We start from the raw sequence: 18,549 nt of genomic DNA on the forward strand, positions 1-18,549 counted from the left end.
ACGTGACTGCTCCCCGAGGATTCAACATGGTCAGTACTGTCTAAGTAAGATTTTACTTTAATTACAAGGTGATTACACTTTTAGGGAGTACTGCAAGAGAAACATTTCAAGGACACATATTTGGTAATAGTAATAGCGCTGCTGCTCTTTTTTTTTTTTTTTAAGATAAAACAATTCAGAAATAGTACCTAAGGCAATCATCAGTCATAGTAACAGTAATTTAATTTACATGTATGATGAGATCCCTTGGAAGGGATTCTAATCAGAACAATGCGAAAATTGAACCTAAACCTAAGCGTTACCTTCTCTTAAGCGGTAGACTTTGTGGTCCTCGGGCGCCTTCGCAGTCAGCCTGTCCTGTGATCTCAGGCTCCTGTGCTTTTGGAGCTCTTCTGTGGGTCTGGTCTCCACGCAGAATTGTGGAGTTAATGCGTGTTACACCTGTATTATCACACCTTGACAGTTCCATTATAATTTTGAAACAGTGGCTTTCAGAATGAATTTTGAAGAACTCTACCCTCATACTGGGCTTCCCTGGCGGCTCAGATGGTAAAGTGTCTCCCTGCAATGTGAGAGACCAGGGTTTTCGATCTCTGGGTCAGGAAGATCTCCTGGAGAAGGAAATGGCAACCCACTCCAGTATTCTTGCCTGGAAAATTCCATGGACAGAGGAGCCTCTTAGGCTACAGGCCACGGGGTCACAGAGTCGGACACGACTGAGGGACTTCACTTTCTTACCCTTATAGAGCTAGAACATTCTTTCCCCTCCCTAGCGATCAGTTTCTCCCTCTTGTGACCTGTGACTTTTAAAAAGTTCTATCCCAGCCCTCGTCCTACCCCCAGAGTATCCTTATGTGTGTGACCAGTGCCTCCTTTGTTAGTTTAAGCCCTGGAAAGGCACTCAGGAGTGTTTCCTAAGTGATGGACTGTTTCCTTGGAGCCTGACTTGACCAGTGGAGAAGTGTTTTGTTTTGTTTTCTTTTTATTACTTATGGTTAGAAGCTAGCCGTTTGAGACTACTAACTCTGGCAATCTCGAGCAATAGTTCTGATAAATGAGCTGCCATAAAGAGTGATCTGAGTGACAAGATATCATGAAATGTATTTTATTCTGCGTTTTTTTAACTTGAGTTTTTCTTTGCTTTTAGTTTTCCCTTGGTTAATGTGAAAAGGTGCTTACTTCCAGCAATACTGATTGAATTTTTTAAAAACCACTGGTGATTGGAAAAGAAAGGATCCCTTCCCTGACACATCCAGACTATTCCTAGTGTAAATTTTACACTTTCTTAGGCAGTTTTTCTCTTCTTCATTTAAATTAAGTGTTGTAATTTGTTGCCTCTTAAATCTAACATGTTGGGCTTAAGACCCAGGAATCTCAAGAAATATGCTTGAAATTTCTGGTGTAGTTAAACAAATAAAAGACCTCATTAAGCAAAGCTAGCATAGCCTCAGATGGGAAAAAATAATAAATTCACTCACTTGGCTTTGTAAATTAGCACAGGCAAATGTAAAATGAAAAAGAAAATTTAATACTCTTTTAAACTAAATAAATAAATAGTAGACCTTCTGAAGCCAATGTGGGGGAACACGCGCCAGGCCCTCAACAGTTTCCCTTTTAGAGGGTCTGGCGTCTCCTTTGTGGTGGGATTAGTGACCACGTGATGGAGCCTCACACTCACAGTGTCCGCCTGTTGCTCCCAATTCTGCTGTCAATCAACGTGCGGGGACCTGGGACAGGGGTCAGCAGAGAGAACCAGGTCCCGGGTGGGCTCGTGCTCCAAACCGGCCAGAGAGAAATGCAACCAGCCAGACCTGAAGAGCGAGCCTGCGTTATTCCTGGCCTTTTAAACAGACAGCAGAAATGCCAGACAGTAACCCATTAACAGGAAAAAATCAGGCTTTTGTTTTGGGATGCCTGTTGCTTTTTCTTTTGAGCATCTCGTGTGTCTGCGTACCTGACTTTGCTTCTGGTTTAGTTTGCATCTAGGTTTATCGACCATCAGTGAACGCGCAGAAGAGTGCTGGAGCGAGCCAGCGCAGCAGAGAGCGGATGCAGCCCACAGGAGTTCAGCGGGCGAGAGCCTTGACCTGCAGTCCCGCAGGCTGGGACGTCTGAGTTGGTGTACAGAGGCGGCTCTGCTTGCAGTGGGTTGTTGCAGGAGGATGCCGGCGGCTTAAGCTCCCTTGGACAAGATGGAAGCAGCAGCCCTGGAATGTCCCAACTCTTCGTCCGAAAAACGCTATTTCCCCGAGTCCCTGGATTCCAGTGATGGGGATGAGGAGGGAGTTCTGGCCTGTGAGGACTTGGAACTTAACCCTTTCGATGGCTTGCCGTATTCATCACGTTACTATAAACTTCTGAAAGAAAGAGAAGACCTTCCAATATGGAAGGAAAAATACTCCTTTATGGAGAAGCTGCTTCAGAGTCAAATTGTGATCGTTTCGGGAGACGCGAAGTGCGGCAAGAGCTCTCAGGTGAGTAGCCCCTGCAGAAACACCGTTGGCTTTGGATGTTGTACAGATGATTACAGCGTCACAGCAGTGTTCTGTTGTAAGGATGATACTGTCTAAACTGAAAAACAAAGCAGAAAGGAACCTTAGCAATTCAGGTTCATCAGATAAGTTACTTAAGCTGATTTCCTTTATGAAAGCCAGCTGAATAAAAGTTAATACGTAGTGGATATTAATCGTATTTATTGTACCACTGAACTTTCGTTAGTAGAAAAATCTATTCAGCTTATTTTGTTGTTAAAAAAAAAAAGCATTCTGTTGTGCATATTGTATTTTAAAAGATGTTACTGGCCCACGGTGAGTTTTGGAATAAGCTGCCATGTTTACATGTCTAGCAGTCTGATACTCAGAATGCATGGATGTGCTTGTTGGTGACGTTGGTCAAGCTATGGAAAGTTAAAAACACAAGGAAGTCTTTATTTTCCAAGCTCTGAGAAATATCGGAGGGCTTCCCTGGTGGCTCAGTGTGGTAAAGAATCCGCCTGCCAATGCAGGAGACAGAGATTCGATCCCTGGGTCGGGAAGATCTCCTGGAGGAGGGAATGGCAACCTGCTCCAGTATTCTTGCCTGGAGGAAGGAAAAAGGATGAAACAATTAGCGTAGAAAGTTAGTGATGACTTATTGACCAGTTTGTTGTTGTTATATTTGAACTCGAGGTTTGAGTGAGATCTATATTTTGTAAAGCAAGCGATAAGTATTTTTATTATGAAATGAATTTACAGATTTTCATGATGAACAGAGTAGACTGCAGAAATAATCTGATAGAACCCCTGCATTTTTCAGATGATGAAACCCTGGCCCAGAGGGATGTGATCATTTGTCTAATGAATGTCACGTGACTGTCTTGGCATTCTGAGAACTCTTTACACTTTGCTGTTTCCAGGTTTTACTGCCTCTGAGCCTGCCTTGTTCTAAATGGAACTTGAAGTGAGGTGAAATGAATCACAGGTGTTTTTTTCCCCCCTTTAATTTAGTTTGTAACCGCCAATATCAAGGGTGTATTATGATTTTCCCTTTGTTATGATGAGTTGTTGCTACGATGAATGATTTCAGTCTGTCCTAAGAAGCTAATGATTAACACTGAAGGAGTGTAATTTTCCTGGTTTCTGTGGACAAGTGGCAAGTTAAAAAATGATTTGGAGTTTTAATTTTGCAAAAATTTTAGACTTATGCAAAGTTGCACAGTAGTACAAAGATTTTTCCACATACAGTTGACTGAGATTCCACCAAAGTTAACATTTTACCAGATTTTCTTTATCGTTCTCGCTCTCCACACACACACACATTTTTATTCTGAGCCTTTTAAGAGTAAGTTGACAATATGATCTCCTTTACTTGCAAATACTTCAGCAGTACCTACTGAAAACAGGGCTAGCCACAATAAAATTACTGAAATCTAACTTGTAATATTCAAATTTCATAAGTTTTTCCACTAGGGACCTTTGTAATTTAAAAAAAAAAAAAATTCTAGTTCAGACTCCAGCCCACAGTTACACTGCCTTTCCTTGTCCTTTCTCCTTAATCACCTTTGATCTGAAGCAGCTTCTCAGCCCTTCCCTGTCCTTCGCAACCACAGCATTTTTGCGAAGGACAGGGTGGTAGGTGTTTTGCACAACCTCCCTCAGTTTGGATCCGTCTGGTGCTTCCTTTGCGTTAGACTCCAGGTCTGCACTGGAGGCGGGAAGGGCACAGGAGTGCTGTGTGTCTCCCCAGGACCTCGCCGCAGGGGACAGCAGGGTTTTCCCGTGACTGGTGGTGTTAAATCTGGGAACTTGACGAGGTGGCGACTGTCCTGATGTCTTTTGTAAAGGTACGATCTTCCCCCAATCGTTTAAAATATCTGGGGAGATGCTTGGAGACCGTGTACGGGCTGCCCCTCTTCACGCATCCGCCTGCCGATCTCAGGGTCCTGGCATAATTCTCACCTTTGACGTTATTACATGGTAGTAACCAAATGGTGATTTTCCTAATTCTGAGACTCCTTCTACATTCAGTGTTTGGAATTCTTCTGTAAAACTGAGCTTTTTCGCCTTCATTATTTATTTATTCATTTATTTATGTCAGTGTGGGCTCTTGAGTTCTTACCCTGTGGGTGATAGTTCATTACCAAGCCCATTTATTTTGTTGCTCAATCTGTTCCTAATGTGGCCTGCGTCCCTTCGGAATGACTTCTGTGTCCTTCTGACATCATTCTCTGAGCACGCCTCTGCTTTCCGGCCCAGGAAGGTGTTACAGGCTCATCTAGTATGCTCCTTGTTCCAGTCTTAGAAAAAGCCATTTTCCCCAAAGAGCTCTGGTGGTTCCTTTTAGTGGAGAATCATGTTTAAAAACTGAGTGAAGTGAAGTGAAAGTTGCTTGGTCGAGTCTGACTTTTTGCCACCCCATGGGCTACAGTCCAGGGAATTCTCCAGGCCAGAATACTGCAGTGGGTAGCCTTTCCCTTCTCCAGGGGATCTTCCCAATCCAGGGATCGAACCCAGGTCTCCCGCATTGCAGACAGATTCTTTACCAGCTGAGCCAGAAGGGAAGCCCAAGATGTGTCAGAAGTCGGATGCTGCTGGCTTATCATTGCTCTCGGGCCCTCTCAGTGAGCAGAGAGGAAATTAACATTTGTCGTGTGTCTGTGCACACCCCTCTGTCTTTCTAGCTCCAAAGCTGTTTCTCCTTCTCTGTCTCTCTAGCTCTTTCAGTTTCTCTCTTTCTCTTCACTTCTCTGTATTTCTTTCCCTATCCATACTTCTGTTTTATCTGTATTTCTGTCTCTCTCTTCTTAAAAACCATGGGTTCCGCTGATGCTTCTGATTCCAGTTCAGCCGTCAGCACTCGTCCGCGCCTTCCCCGTTTCCATGTCTGTAACTTCCTTCTCTGTGGGAAACTGACCTCTCATTGCTTACAGTTGCTTGGTCAGTCTTAGAATTCTCAAAATTTAGTTTCAGAACTGCTACCTACACAGTCGTTTAAAAGAAAATTTTATCTATACTTGAGTTTTCTTTTAGAATGTGTGCTTTTAAAGGGCAAAAATTGTTACCCTGTAATACGTTAATACCTAGCAGTGGTTTCTCTTGTCATCTTTAACTTCTTGATCATTTTAATAAATCGTGCTTGTTTCTGTTAAGTGTGAAGGCAGTATGTGTCTTCAGAGTGGGAGAAATCAAAGTAGTATTCAGATGAGACTGGGGGCCTCTTCTAAACCAATTTAAATAATGAAAGCATTGGTTGTCTCCTTAATTATGGAAACAACTTGGTTATTTTTTTTAAAAGAGCTTCCAAGACTATTTTCTTTATCCTCAGCATTTTAAATCTTTCAAAGAGAAGTGTGACTTTAGCCTCAAGCCTTTCAAAGAGGACCACGGGTGTTCTGCTGGATCTTAAAAATTCCATCTCTCTTTGGTGCAGGTGGGATGGAAGGCTATTTAGTGACTGACCTCTGGAAAAGAGGACAGCTTTTCATGTGTTTAGAGAGCTTTTCTTATTACCTTTTTTTGGAGCAAGTTTATGAAAAAGCCTGAAAGAGAATGAAATATTTTTGGAGCTGTCTTATTTTACTTGTCCTGAAATTTCCCATGACATGGATGGGTTAGTGAGCTGAATAAGCAAGACATACCTGAGATTTAGCCTAAATTAAGAAGCTGGATGCTATAGAACGTGTTCACTTTTAACACCTTCACCTTTTAACACCTCTAACTTACCCCTGTTTTCTGCTGGCAGAGTCTACTTGTGTTCACTCAAGGTGTATACAGATTGTGGTATGCAGGGATGTGTGACATTTATTCTAGAAGGGGACCCTCTCTCAGGAGTGAGCTCTGACCTCCTGGTTCCTGTGGGCAGCTTAGGCAGCTTGCAGGAATGTTGTAGCGATTCATGCCTTAGGGTGAATTGCTGGTCCTTAAAATTCCTTTCAGGCTTCCCAGGTGGCTCAGTGGTACCTGCAATGCAGGAGACACGGGTTTGATCCCTGGGTTGGGAGTATCCCCCTGGAGGAGGAAATGGCAACCCACTGCAGTATTCTTGCCTGGAGAATCCCATGGACAGAGGCATCTGGCGGGCTACAGTCCACAGGGTCACAGAGAGTCGGGAGACGACTTAGCGGCTGAGCAACGATATCGCGGTTCCTTTCAACGTTGGGCTCCCTGACTCTGGTGCTTAAATGAGAGGGAGTGACTGGGACCTCAGCACAGCTGTACCCTGGGTGACCCAGAAGAGGAACTGGCTTCCTGGGGCAGACCAGAGGTTCTAAAGGAGGGCTTGGGGCCTTGGGACTAGAATGTGTTTAACTGTAGCAGTGCTGGGTCTCCTAGATCCCTTTTGTCTCTTGTCCTTTACTCAAGTGTCCACCAGAGGAGGGGCCCAGTCTCTCCTCGTGGGTGGAGGGGCAGGAGGCTCCACACCAGCGTGACAGGCGGCTGTCCTTCTGGTTCGGATCCAGATCGGCCCAGCTAGAACCCCGGCCCCAGCTTCCCGGAGCCCAGCAGCTCAGCCCCGTGCCTGTCGCCTGGGGTGGGGGATGGAGAGTCTTGGTTTCATCATTTTCCGAATTGGTGCAACTTGTAGAACTCCAGTTACGAAGCCGAGACGGTGAAGCCTTGATCTAGATTAGACCCTGGGTCCTCGGAGGACTCCTCTTACCTGCTCTTGTAGCAGCAGACTGGCCGGGGTCCCAGTGACTTGCTTGCAGGGAGGAGATACGAGCCAAGAGCCGGTTCCACTCCAACCCTGATTGTGCACCCGGAGCCCGGTCGAGGCGGACTTTAACACATAGGCCCATCACATAGTCTAGAAAATGGCCTTTAAAGCGAGGTTGAGGGGGCTTCCCTGGCCATCCAGTGAAGACTCCACGCCTCCACTGCAGGGGGCATGGGTTTAATCCCTGGTTGGGAGACAAAGATCCCGCATGCCACACCCTAAGATGAAAATGAAATAACTGGATCGAGAGAATGTGCAGAAATCGTTAGGTGAGCTCAGAATGGAAATATCTGAAGTCCTGGTTTCTAGGAGGGAAAAATTCTAGACCACATACCTAAACGTGAGTGTTGTCTATTGCCAAAACTTCCAGGTAAATTTGTAAGTAGGTTGAGCTTTTTTTTTTTTTTCCAGTTATAAAACAGTTTCCTACCTTGTTTACCAAGATGGTTGTAAAGTTGCGCAACTTTCGATAAGAACCAAAGTATGTTCTAGATGCCAGAGGGGAGGGGAGGGATGTCTTCCAAAGAGAAACTGGAGAGCAACACGAACAGGCGCACACGTTACCCGTGAGGAGAGGAAGGGACTGTTGGGGTAAAGAAGCCGTCACTCCCGGGGGAGAGTCAGAATCAGGGCACGTCGTGGTGTGCTGTTTGTTATGAGTGCCAAGAATGCAAGAGTGCCCAGTGAAGCTGAAATCCTAGTGCCTGAAACCCTTGAGGTTATGAAATGTTCACATATCCGGCACTTGGCGAGCCGTCATTTCTTTCAGCCGAGACTTGGAGCCTGCCATGTCCCCACACTTCACAGGGCACCTTTGCTTGCCTAGAGTGATTCGGAAGGCCTGCCGAAGCTCGGAAGTTGTAATAATTAGGAGAGACGATTTCAGGTGTCTCTGCTCTTTGTTGAGAGACAAGCCTTTCAGTTTGTGTTCGCATCCCTGCTGCCATCCGTGTGTGACCGTGGCCGAAACGGGCGGTACGTGGTCTGCGGTCAGAGCTGCCCGGAGAGGCGCTCTGCAGTCAGCTGTAACCTCCAACTCTCAGCTTGGCTGTGTCAGCAGAGTAAGCCCTACAGTAAGCCCAACACGCGTGTGTCCAGTCTTCCCACTGGTTATTTTCACTGATGCTTAGAAGAGCTGTCCCATTTCTGAATGGTACTCTGCCTCATAGGTGAAAAAATTTGCTCTACTGTGGGGGAGGCCTAAAGGACAGGGAGGACCATCGGATGCTTTATGTTTGTTGCACTGCCAGGCCTGTATGATGTTTGTGACATTGGAAGCATCCTGTCATAGTCTGACCTTGCAGAATTTGTGTCTAGGAGTAAATGGAAATCAGCGCCAGCCCTGTGGAGAAAACGGCACAGGAGCTCAGACTTTGAGGGGTGGCTCTCATCCATTCACCCCGTTCTACAGGAAAGGGAGTGGAAGCTTGGCGAAATCATGATTTACAAATCAGAAGCTAGTGGCCGGTCAGGTCTAGAACTCCTGACTTCGGTCCACTTGAGCGCCTTGTCCTTCCTTGTGCTGTGCCTCAGTTCCAGCTCTGCTGAGGGTCGTGTGTTAAATGTCTCGTCTTTCGTGGAACAAGGGCTTCCCTCGTAGCTCAGTTGATAAAGAATCTGCCTGCAATGCAGGAGACCCCAGTTCAATTCCTGGGTCGGGAAGATCCCCTGGAGAAGGGATAGGCTACCCACTGCAGTATTCTGGCCTGGAGAATTCCACGGACTATACAGTCACAAAGAGTCAGACAAAGCCGGCCTTGAGTAAATGATTGCTGATTAGTTTTCAGCCTGTTGACAAGGCTGACACCTGTCTTCAAATAGAGGAACTGCATTTACACTTCCAGTCATCAGGAATCTGCAAGTTACAGCAGGTGTTCATTTTGCAGTTACTTGATTTCTGGTAAGTCATGTTTATTTTTCAAGTTATAATGAGTAGTAAAATCTAGGAATCTCACAGTGGGTCTAGTAAATAGCAAATCTGAAGATAATTAAAAATGTCAAAACTCTTAAATACCTTGAATCTATTAAAAAGCACTCAGAATGATTTATTTTAAAAATATATGTAACAAAGTAAAACTTACTGACAGTGCCCTAAGATTGCTGCATACACATATATGTGTGTGAGATGTAGATTCATATATGTGTATACTGTTCTAAATTTGTAATACATAGAAGAAAAGTTTTAAAAAGATTGCAGAATACAAATGAATTAGTACTTTCTACTATAATAATTCTTACCCAGATAAACTTGATAGAATTAATTAAACTATTGTACATTTTCAGTACAAGGATTTGAAAAGAAATAACTTGGCCATCTTGTAATTGACTCTTTCTAAATCTGAAAAGATTGGTTGGTTATCTCACTGAGCTCATTTTTCATTATATTTAGTTGATAAATGCCAGTGTATTTTAGCTTTTATTGCCAGGGAAAGTTAAAGTAGGCTTATCTGGTTATTTTGTTATGATCATTTAGATTTAAATGTAAATGTTGTAATTTTGCACCACTATTTTTAATCTAAATGATATTTAATATTTACATTGCTTAAAGCATAAGAGTCGGTACCAAAAGCCGTATCTTTGATGGTGCTTTCTTTTAACCAGAAGGAAAATAATAATCTTAAATATATTAGTCTTTTCATAACAGCTGAGGTTAAAAAACATTTTTTTTACTTTGCCTTTTATTTTTTAATCTTCCTTTTTTCATCTGAGGGTCTAACTTTCACAGTCCGTGCCAACTGCTGTTTATTCCTAACTTTATTTTCTAGTAATAACTCGATGCATAAACATGGGTTGCTCAGTTTCACGTCGTGCGGCCCGCTGGTGATGCACGGGTGGGAGGAACAGTCACGTGTGAGACGAACCCTCGGGTTTTGTCGCTGGCTCGTGGGGCTGACCCTGTCCCGCCCGTCCCGCGCAGGTTCCGCAGTGGTGCGCCGAGTACTGCCTTTCCGTCCACTACCAGCACGGGGGCGTGGTGTGCACGCAGGTCCACAAGCCCACGGCCGTCCAGCTCGCCCTCCGCGTGGCAGACGAGATGGATGTTAACATCGGTCATGAAGTCGGCTACGTGATTCCTTTTGAGAACTGCTGCACCAGTGAAACCATCCTGAGGTTGGTCTGGGGGGCTTTCTCGTGCTGTGCCCCACACGGCTCCCGGCTCGTCCTCTGCAGCCCCAGGAGAGCGTGTTCTTTGCGTTCTCTGCTTTAAGCACCTGTAGCTTGTGTAACAGTAACTCATCTCTGTCACCAGCCTGACACCATCAGAGATCCCCTGTCTGTACACGTTTTCCGCATCTCCCCACAGTCCTCAGGGAAAAGTTCTGACTTGTTAGGCTGGCCCCAGAGACCTTCTGGAGCTCCAGCTCTGGTGGGTCTATGAGAGCTGTCTGTGTGCCAGCCACGGTGGCACGCGGTTCTCTGAGTCCATGGGCCTTGATATGTTCTTCTGTCCGCTCGGGATGTCTGTGCTCCTCCAGGCCGGCTAATTTCCTCGTCATGACGGCCCTGTGCAGAGGTCACCCGCTCCACATAGACTTCCTCGACCCTCCCTTAGTGTAAATTAGAAAACTCTCTGCTGGACTCTGTAAAATGTCATATCAGCCTTCATGGTGGCAGAGTTTTTGAAACTCTACTTTTCGGTGCTTCCGGATTCCAGGGACCCTTGTCAGTAGCTCCCACAAGTTGTGAGGGGGAGAAAAAGTCCTTTTATCTGATTTTAGCTTCACTGTGAGGTTTCCTTTACACAGCGAGTTCCAAGAGTTTAGCAGAAGGAAAAAGAAAAGTGGAAAAAACCCCTGCTCTGGGCCAGTTTCTCAGGCAGGTTCCCATCACAGCCCTCATGGAAGGATGAGGCGTCCCCAGGGCCTCAGCTGCCTGGGCGGTGCCCGCCCCGACCCCCGGGGCTGAGACGAGGTTCTCGGCAGCAGTGTGTCTGCCCATCTCTCACCCTGTTGGGGGCACAGCAGCGCGCCAGGGCACACCCCCCTGGGAACACTCCCTGCTGGCCTCGCAAGGCTGCTGTGGCATCCCTGGCATTGCACAGCCCGGCAGAGGAGCGTGGGCAGGGCTGGTCTCTGCTCACTGGCACCCCCAGCGTCTGACGCGCTGGTCCCGTGGAGGGCATGCAGCACTCTCAATGATGGAAGGGAAGACCAGCGCTGGTCCCCGCCGGCTGCTGCAGACCCCGGCAGAGTGCTTCTCACACCCAGAATGCCTGCAGATCTCACTCAGTTTGCACGAAGCTGCTTTCCCACAAACGTTTACCTTCAAGAGTAGAAGACATCAGTCTTCAGGCCGGTGTTAAACCATAGGGAATCTTGCCATCAAGAGCACTGGGCTTGCACTTCTCGAAGATATGTAACCTGCTTTTATTAGCGCCGTGATGTCCCCAAGTCATTGTGTTAGTGTGTGTTTATAAACTGTTTATTATGCAAATGGTAAACGGACAAACCTCCCTGCTTTGGGGACCTCACAGACGAGTTGAGGAGTTGGGCAGAACATGCACCCCTGAAAGGGTGAAGGATCCCACACTCAGCAGATTCATTTTTCATCCTTTATATTTTAAAGTGGCCTTTCAAGTGGTTATGCTTTTAATTAAAGGACAGCTCTGACTAGCTAGTTTACATTTAATAGATGTATTTTTATCTTTATTGCCATCTCAACTTTGCAAACCTTATGAAAAGGACTCTTGGATGTAGTCACTTTTAATATGAAATCTTTTGGTGTTTTTATCTTATTAATATAGATCAAGTGTACATATATATATGTGTGTGTGTGTGTGTATATATATATATATATTTTTTTTTTAGAAAGTCATGGAGAGAAACACTTATGGAGTAAGCCAGTAGTGTCGTCAGCGCAGGTCAGAGGCACGCCTCACCTTTCACACATCTGCTCTGGGTAGGGACTTGGCTTTCATGCATCACGGGGAAACACTGTAGTTCTACAGGCATCAGTCCTTACAGCCAGAGGCAGGAGTACAGTTTCTGTTGACTATTTTCTTTAGCTCTCTCTGCATGTAGCTTTCCTTTCTTAACATAGAAAATGGCCTTCAGAAGGTGTGGAGGAGCTGAACCGCAGGCGCATCTTAGAAGGCAGAGGGGATCTAGTGGCCGCTGCCGGTTCTGGTGGCTTCCGCATCTGCCCGGCTGCCTGGTCCTCCTCTCGTCTTTTCTGTTTACTTCCCCGGGAACGCTTGTTGCTGGGACGGTGCACTTTCCACCTGACATTCCTCAGCCAGTGCAGAGTCAGCAGATACTCTGATTTGTTGCTCACAGAGTTTGAGTTGCAGGCAAAGGGGCCAGAGCTAGTGAAAAGCCCTGTGTTGATAGAAGGAAGTCGTCCTTTCTTTTCTTCCTGGCGCTTTGTGCTCCGAAGGGCAGGTGGTGTGGCTGTGAAATGAGTCTTTGCCACCCACCCACCTGTGGCCTCGCGCCAGCCCCCCACCTGCCTGCTCACGCGCCCTCATCTCTGAGCCGCAGTGGCTGACACAGGTGCTCGGGGTGGTTGTGAGGACTCGGGGAGCTGCCGTGCGTGCCTGGTGTGTGGGAGCACAGCGCACGTGTTAGCGATCTGGGTGGGTGAAGAGGTCAACTCCAGCCACGCTCACTGCCTGGAAGATGCGTACTCGCCATAGCTATTGGTAAGTTCAGATTGAAAAGCTATTTAAATAAGAGGCTCTAAGGGTGACTGTTGACTATGGAGGGCAGTATTCTGTATTTGATATTGTCTTTTCCATTTTCTTTGTACCTCCTTAGCATCTAATCTGTTGGGCACTTAGTAAATATAATCTTTATGCCACTGCTATTTTTCTGGATTCTATATAGAACAATGTAGTTCTTCTTTAAGCTTTTTTCTGGCTTTTTTCTAACCAGTGGATACTTGAATATCATATGCCTAAAATAGTCTTTGAACTATTAATAGATATCACAATATCTTGTGGAAGTGATACATAAATTTCAAATAAGAACCCTCTAGAACACAGATTTTTTTTTTAAAAATTTCTCAAATTTTTAAGGTCAAATTCAATAAATATAATTTAAAAAATATATTAATTATACTCTCCTATATTATGTTCTTAGCTTTCAGAAATTTAATCTTAAGAATTTAAGGTATAAATCATATTTCCAAGGTGTATCCATCTTTTTACATGGTCATCAGGGACAGCGTTTTCTTAGGCATTGTACACATGATCTTATTAATATAAGGTAAGAAGTAGGCCTCTGACTTATGTAGAAAGCTGGAGGTTTGTGTGGTAAGTTTTAGGATTGATCCTTAGTATTCCCTTCAGTTCAGCTCAGCTCAGTCGCTCAGTCGTGTCCGACTCTTTGCGGCCCCATGGACCGCAGCACACCAGGCCTCCCTGTCCATCACCACCTCCCGGAGTTTACTCAAATTCATGTCCATTGAGTCAGTGATGCCATCCAACCACCTCATCCTCTGTCGTCCCCTTCTCTTTCTGCCTTCAATCTTTCCCAGCATCAGGGTCTTTTCAAATGAGTCAGCTCTTCTCATCAGGTGGCCAAAATATTGGAGTTTCAGCTTCAGCGTCAGTCCTTCCAATGAGCACCCAGGACTGATCTCCTTTAGGATGGGCTGATTGGATCTCCTTGCAGCCATCCGAAAGGCCAGGTCTAGCTTGCTCGGTCTTGTAGTTTTAGGTGAGGCCTGGACATTTTTCCAGGGTCAGCAGAGGGAGATGGTGTCAGGGCGCAGCCCACAGGAACCAGGCAGGCGTCCCGGAGCCTCTCCCCGAGGACTCACCCAGCACACGCTTTGTCCCTCCAGCTGTGAGTTGTGACGATGGGTGTGAAACGCGGTCCTGTCTGTCAGGGTAACTCATCAGAGACTCTGTGCCAGGGGTCTGTGCTGGGGGCTGGTCACATAGGCACCCTCTGCCTCCTGCTGTTTCTAAAATTCCAGACTCCCAGAAGGAAAGCAGGTTGGACCATATTACAGACAGTAAGCCTCAGTTCTGGGAACGTGAGAACGCGTCCAAGTCTAAGTTCCCAAATGCCTGCCCAGTGGCACCCTTGCAGGCAGGCCCTTCTCAGAATAGCCATTCAGACCTGCCATCCACAGGGCCAAATAAAATCATACCTTAAATTGGTATAAAGCTTATGGATTGGTTTCCTCAAGGAATAATATAGGTAGATATGTGAACACTGTCAGAAAGATGATGTTTGTATGGTTCTGGATGATTAACAGGTATTTGTGATTATTTTTAAAAAAAAGAACTACTGGAAAATTCCATTAAAATCACTACTGACCCCCTTCCTCCTCCAGGAATACTCCACAGTTTGCATGCTGCCCTCAAATAGGTGATTCCTTTTTAGGTGCTTTTGTGTGGGTACTATTTGGGTGACATTTCAAACATGTCGATGCTCACACCTTGGTGACGTCATCTCCCAAAAAATGCCACCAACAGCGTCCTTCTGCTGGACCCACTGGGCCAGGAACCTAAGCCAGGAAGGTCATCCTTGTACGTGTGTGTGCTCCGCTGAAGAGTCTGTGCTCCCGCTCGACCTTCTTCCATTGGTGAAAGAGGGGAAGACTCGTACCCAACAGGAGTATTTTGCTAGATTACTTTTTTGTTTAAAAAACTCAGGGCAAATGTTCAGTGTAGCTCTTGTTAATATCTGTAATAAACATTTAAGGCAGAGGTCTCTAACCTAAGGTTCAGTGATGGTCTTTAGAGGGTCGGTGAACATATGCAAACTGCACTTAAAATTTTTGTTTATATGTATTTTTCTGTTTTGAAGGTCTGTAGATTTTATCAGCTTAAAGGAATCTTGGCCCCGATAAAGATTTTAAGCTCCTGATTTAGACAAAAGGATACAGGAAAGGCATTTTTGTGGCTTATGTCAGGAGTTTCTTGTTTGATCTTTTTCATGAGAGCATTCTAACTTTAATGTTTCCTCTTTGTAGGTATTGTACTGATGATATGTTGCAAAGAGAAATGATGTCCAATCCTTTTTTGGGTAGCTATGGGGTCATCATCTTAGATGATATTCACGAAAGAAGCATTGCAACTGACGTGTTACTTGGACTTCTTAAAGATGTGTTACTAGCAAGACCAGAACTGAAGCTCATAATTAACTCCTCACCTCACCTGATCAACAAACTCAGTTCTTATTATGGAAACGTGCCTCTCATCCAAGTGAAAAACAAGCATCCCGTGGAGGTTGTGTACCTTAGTGGGGCTCAGAAGGAGTCTTTTGAGTCTATTTTACGCCTTATCTTTGAAATTCACCACTCAGGTGAGAAGGGTGACATCGTAGTCTTTCTGGCCTGTGAACAAGTAAGTAAGTAATACTCTAACCTACCAGAGCAATAAGGTTACTTATTGGGAGCCTTTGAACCTTGCTGGGAAGCTTTGAATAACATACAGTTTTCAGTTTGCTAATTAGCTGTTTAAATGTTTGGTTCCATCACACCTCATTTCTCTATACTTCGGAAGAAGCTTCAATAAAGAGTAAATAAAGCCTGTGCTTGAAAGGTGAGTGGGGAATGATTCTAAAAGCTGGAGTTGTTCTGAAATACGGAATGGGGAGGGGGAGGGGGGAGTCCGAGGAGCTTGGGGGTGATCTCCAGAGCTGACTTCCTTCCCCCGGGGCAGGCGGGATCCTGGGCTGCCCCAGAGGCTCGCAGTGAACGCTCTCAGCAGAGGGAACACACTGGTGCGGGCACCCCCCTCACAGTAGGAACAGGGCTGGAGATGCAGAGCATATCCTAAGTGCTTGGCAGAGAATCAGGGAGTGCTCCTACGCAGTCAGTGGAGAATTAGGTAGAACACTAGAGTTTATGGCACACCCAGAGGGCTGTCTCCCTACACTTTTCTAAAAAGATGAATGAGAAAACTCTTCACTTGAAGCTGTCTTTCCAAAAGAACAACTGGCAATGTACACCTGAGCGTCTGTTACTGCTTTCAGACAGTCAGGGTCCATTTGGGGTGGCATTGGTCTCACGCAGTTACCCTGACCCTGCTTCTCTCTCTCCCACTGCTCTGAGGGCCAAATCCAAAAACCTCCAGAATCTTAAGAGTTAGACTTTCTTCTTCGAGACTGACTGCCTGGCCTTTTCCTCCTTACCCGTCATTTCACTCCAAGAGTAAAAGCCCTACCTTTTAGACCATGACCCAAATACGTAGCGTTTCCAGTGATTAAACAGAAACCGAAAGGAAGCTGCTTGCTGCTGGCTGAGCCACCAGCTGGGCAAAGACCAGCACCTCGTCTCTCCGTCAGAGCCTTAAGTATGCACACGCTTTCTGAAACACCTTCAAGAGGGCTTATTCTGCTTATAGTCACAGCATGAAGGATGACTAAGCCTTTAGCTTTGAGACCTTTAGACAGTTTTCTCACAATATAAATTTTATCTGTTTCTGTAAAGAAAGTAATTCAGAATCTCAAGTATATGATAAACCACAGCATATTTATGTTTTTCATGTATAGATTATACAGTTTCTTGAGTAGTAAATCTGCCTGCTAGTGATGTATTCTATTATCATTCCCTAATCCTGCGTGATTCAAGATATTCAAGAAAGTCCTGAGGGAAGAAATAAAATGATTAAGGAGACAGGGAAAGGATTTCTGAAAACAGGTTTTCGGTGTAGCTGGGTGAAGCCTCAGGAAGGAGGAAGGGCAGAATTAAAGAGTCTAAAGGCATTTGGAAGTTAGAGTTGCCAGGTGAAGAGAAGGCATACATCTCAATGCTGGGGGCGGGGGCAGTATAATTAAGACTGATAGAGTGAGTAGACATCTTCAGAGTCACCAAAAATTCTCAAATGGATTTTTGAAAAATAAAGCTCATAACAGAGTTGGGGGTAGTATTTGATTCTTTAATAGAAGCTGTAAGAGATGGCATAGTGACTTTTGAATTGTCAGACTTGAGAAGATGCGTTTTTACCTAGGATAGTAGCAGAAGCTGTAAAATCCACAGGGCTTAGAAGGGTATAGAATCTTCCTGGAAGTCAGAACAGAAAGACATCTCCTGTTGGGAAACCATCAGTCCTGCAGAGTCTTAAAGTCATGCGCGTGATAGTGCAGGGAAAGCTCGGGGCGGAGTTTGCAGTTCTAAGCCTCTGAGCATGAAGACTCGTTCGTCCTGGCAGCGGCTGCTGATGTGGCCGAGTCTAGCACTGGGGTCTCTGGGGGGGGGCTCCTTCTCGTCCAGAGGCTCCCAGCAGGCTCCCGGTGGGCGGGCAGGGCAGCCATCCTGCAGCTAGAGCGTGCCTTCTCTGGGACCAGCGTTCTTCCTCACAGCCCAGCCCCAGATTCCACAGCTTTTACCTGGTTTTCTTTTCTCCATCTATCCCCTAACAAGCTGAAACAGCTCAGTATCCTGATGGACTTTTCTTTTTCACTCCTTATGTCAGGATTAACTGGCATAAGATACGCTGCTATGGTCTCAGAATTTGTCTTTTGGAAAATTTTGTCTTGCCCTGAAATCCATGTTAACAGCTATTGACCATCTTGCCCCTTGCTGTTTGAATCTTCCTTGATTTCAATATACAAGTTTAGAATCTGCCCCAGCAAACCAAATGTCATATGAAAGCAAACCCAAGCCGTCTAACAGAAGTGTGCTACTTGTTGTTTTTTCTCTTAAGAAATCCGTGTTAAGGTGCAGAAGCGCCCTCAGACCTTTTGGCTCGGTGAACGTCAGGGGCCTGCCGTCTCCCCTGACCACTGGCTCAGCCCCGCGTGTTGTGAGTCAACACCACGAGCCGCGCTCCCTGCGTCTCGGGCTCAGTTGAGACATGGAGGCCTGCGTGTTTACAGGGTGTTGTTCCTAACCACTTCACTATCTTTTAACCTGAAGAAAAAGTGAAGTAGATTAACTGGCAAACAAAGACAAATGAGACCGTCTAGCCAGATGGTCGTGCAACTTGAAGCGGTCACAGGAAGGTGCGCTTAGGTGGAAGGTTTTCCTGGGAAATATTTCATCTGGTCACGGCCCTGTCACCTGGGGCTGGATGTCTTCCTTCAGCGCAGGGGGCTGCATCTTCCATAGTTGTGGCACGTATCATGGGAAAGCCCTGCGGATGTAAATGCTCTGAACACCTTGAACCAGAAAGAAATGAGTAAATAGTTTGACATACCAAATGAATATCTTAGGCACTTTTTAAAAATTCTGAAGATATGACCTCCAAACTTTCTGTCATCTGAGCTTGAAGAATCCAAAGTAGATACAATAATGTTTCTATTTTGCTCTGCTTTTTTTCTTTTTGAAGATTTTTAAAAATTCTTTTTCCTCTCCATTTGGAACAAAATTCAACATTAGATTCCTGTTATAACTAAAGTTTTAGCAGCTGGAAGCAAATGAAAAATGACAGGCCTCAATTCTCAGAGAGTGAGAGGA

The 18,549-nt window shown here is 45.4% G+C and overlaps 1 protein-coding gene across 3 annotated transcripts in view; it reads left to right on the forward strand.

Annotated features, from left to right (window-relative positions):
* Positions 1 to 18,549, forward strand: part of DHX32 (DEAH-box helicase 32 (putative)) — a 48,802-nt gene that overhangs the window by 14,761 nt on the left and 15,492 nt on the right. For 2 of the 3 annotated variants that reach the window (XM_043475109.1, XM_043475110.1), the window contains exons 2-4: positions 1,976 to 2,474; positions 10,112 to 10,305; positions 15,121 to 15,493. In XM_043475109.1, coding sequence (XP_043331044.1) covers positions 2,193 to 2,474; positions 10,112 to 10,305; positions 15,121 to 15,493 — 849 coding nt within the window. In that variant the 5' untranslated portion in view covers positions 1,976 to 2,192. Of the gene's footprint in view, positions 1 to 1,975; positions 2,475 to 10,111; positions 10,306 to 15,120; positions 15,494 to 18,549 lie in introns of those variants that run through there. The other variant, XM_043475111.1, reaches the window with a different exon arrangement.

The sequence above is a fragment of the Cervus canadensis genome, chromosome 8 (genome assembly GCF_019320065.1).
Source record: "Cervus canadensis isolate Bull #8, Minnesota chromosome 8, ASM1932006v1, whole genome shotgun sequence".
NCBI lineage: Eukaryota > Metazoa > Chordata > Mammalia > Artiodactyla > Cervidae > Cervus > Cervus canadensis.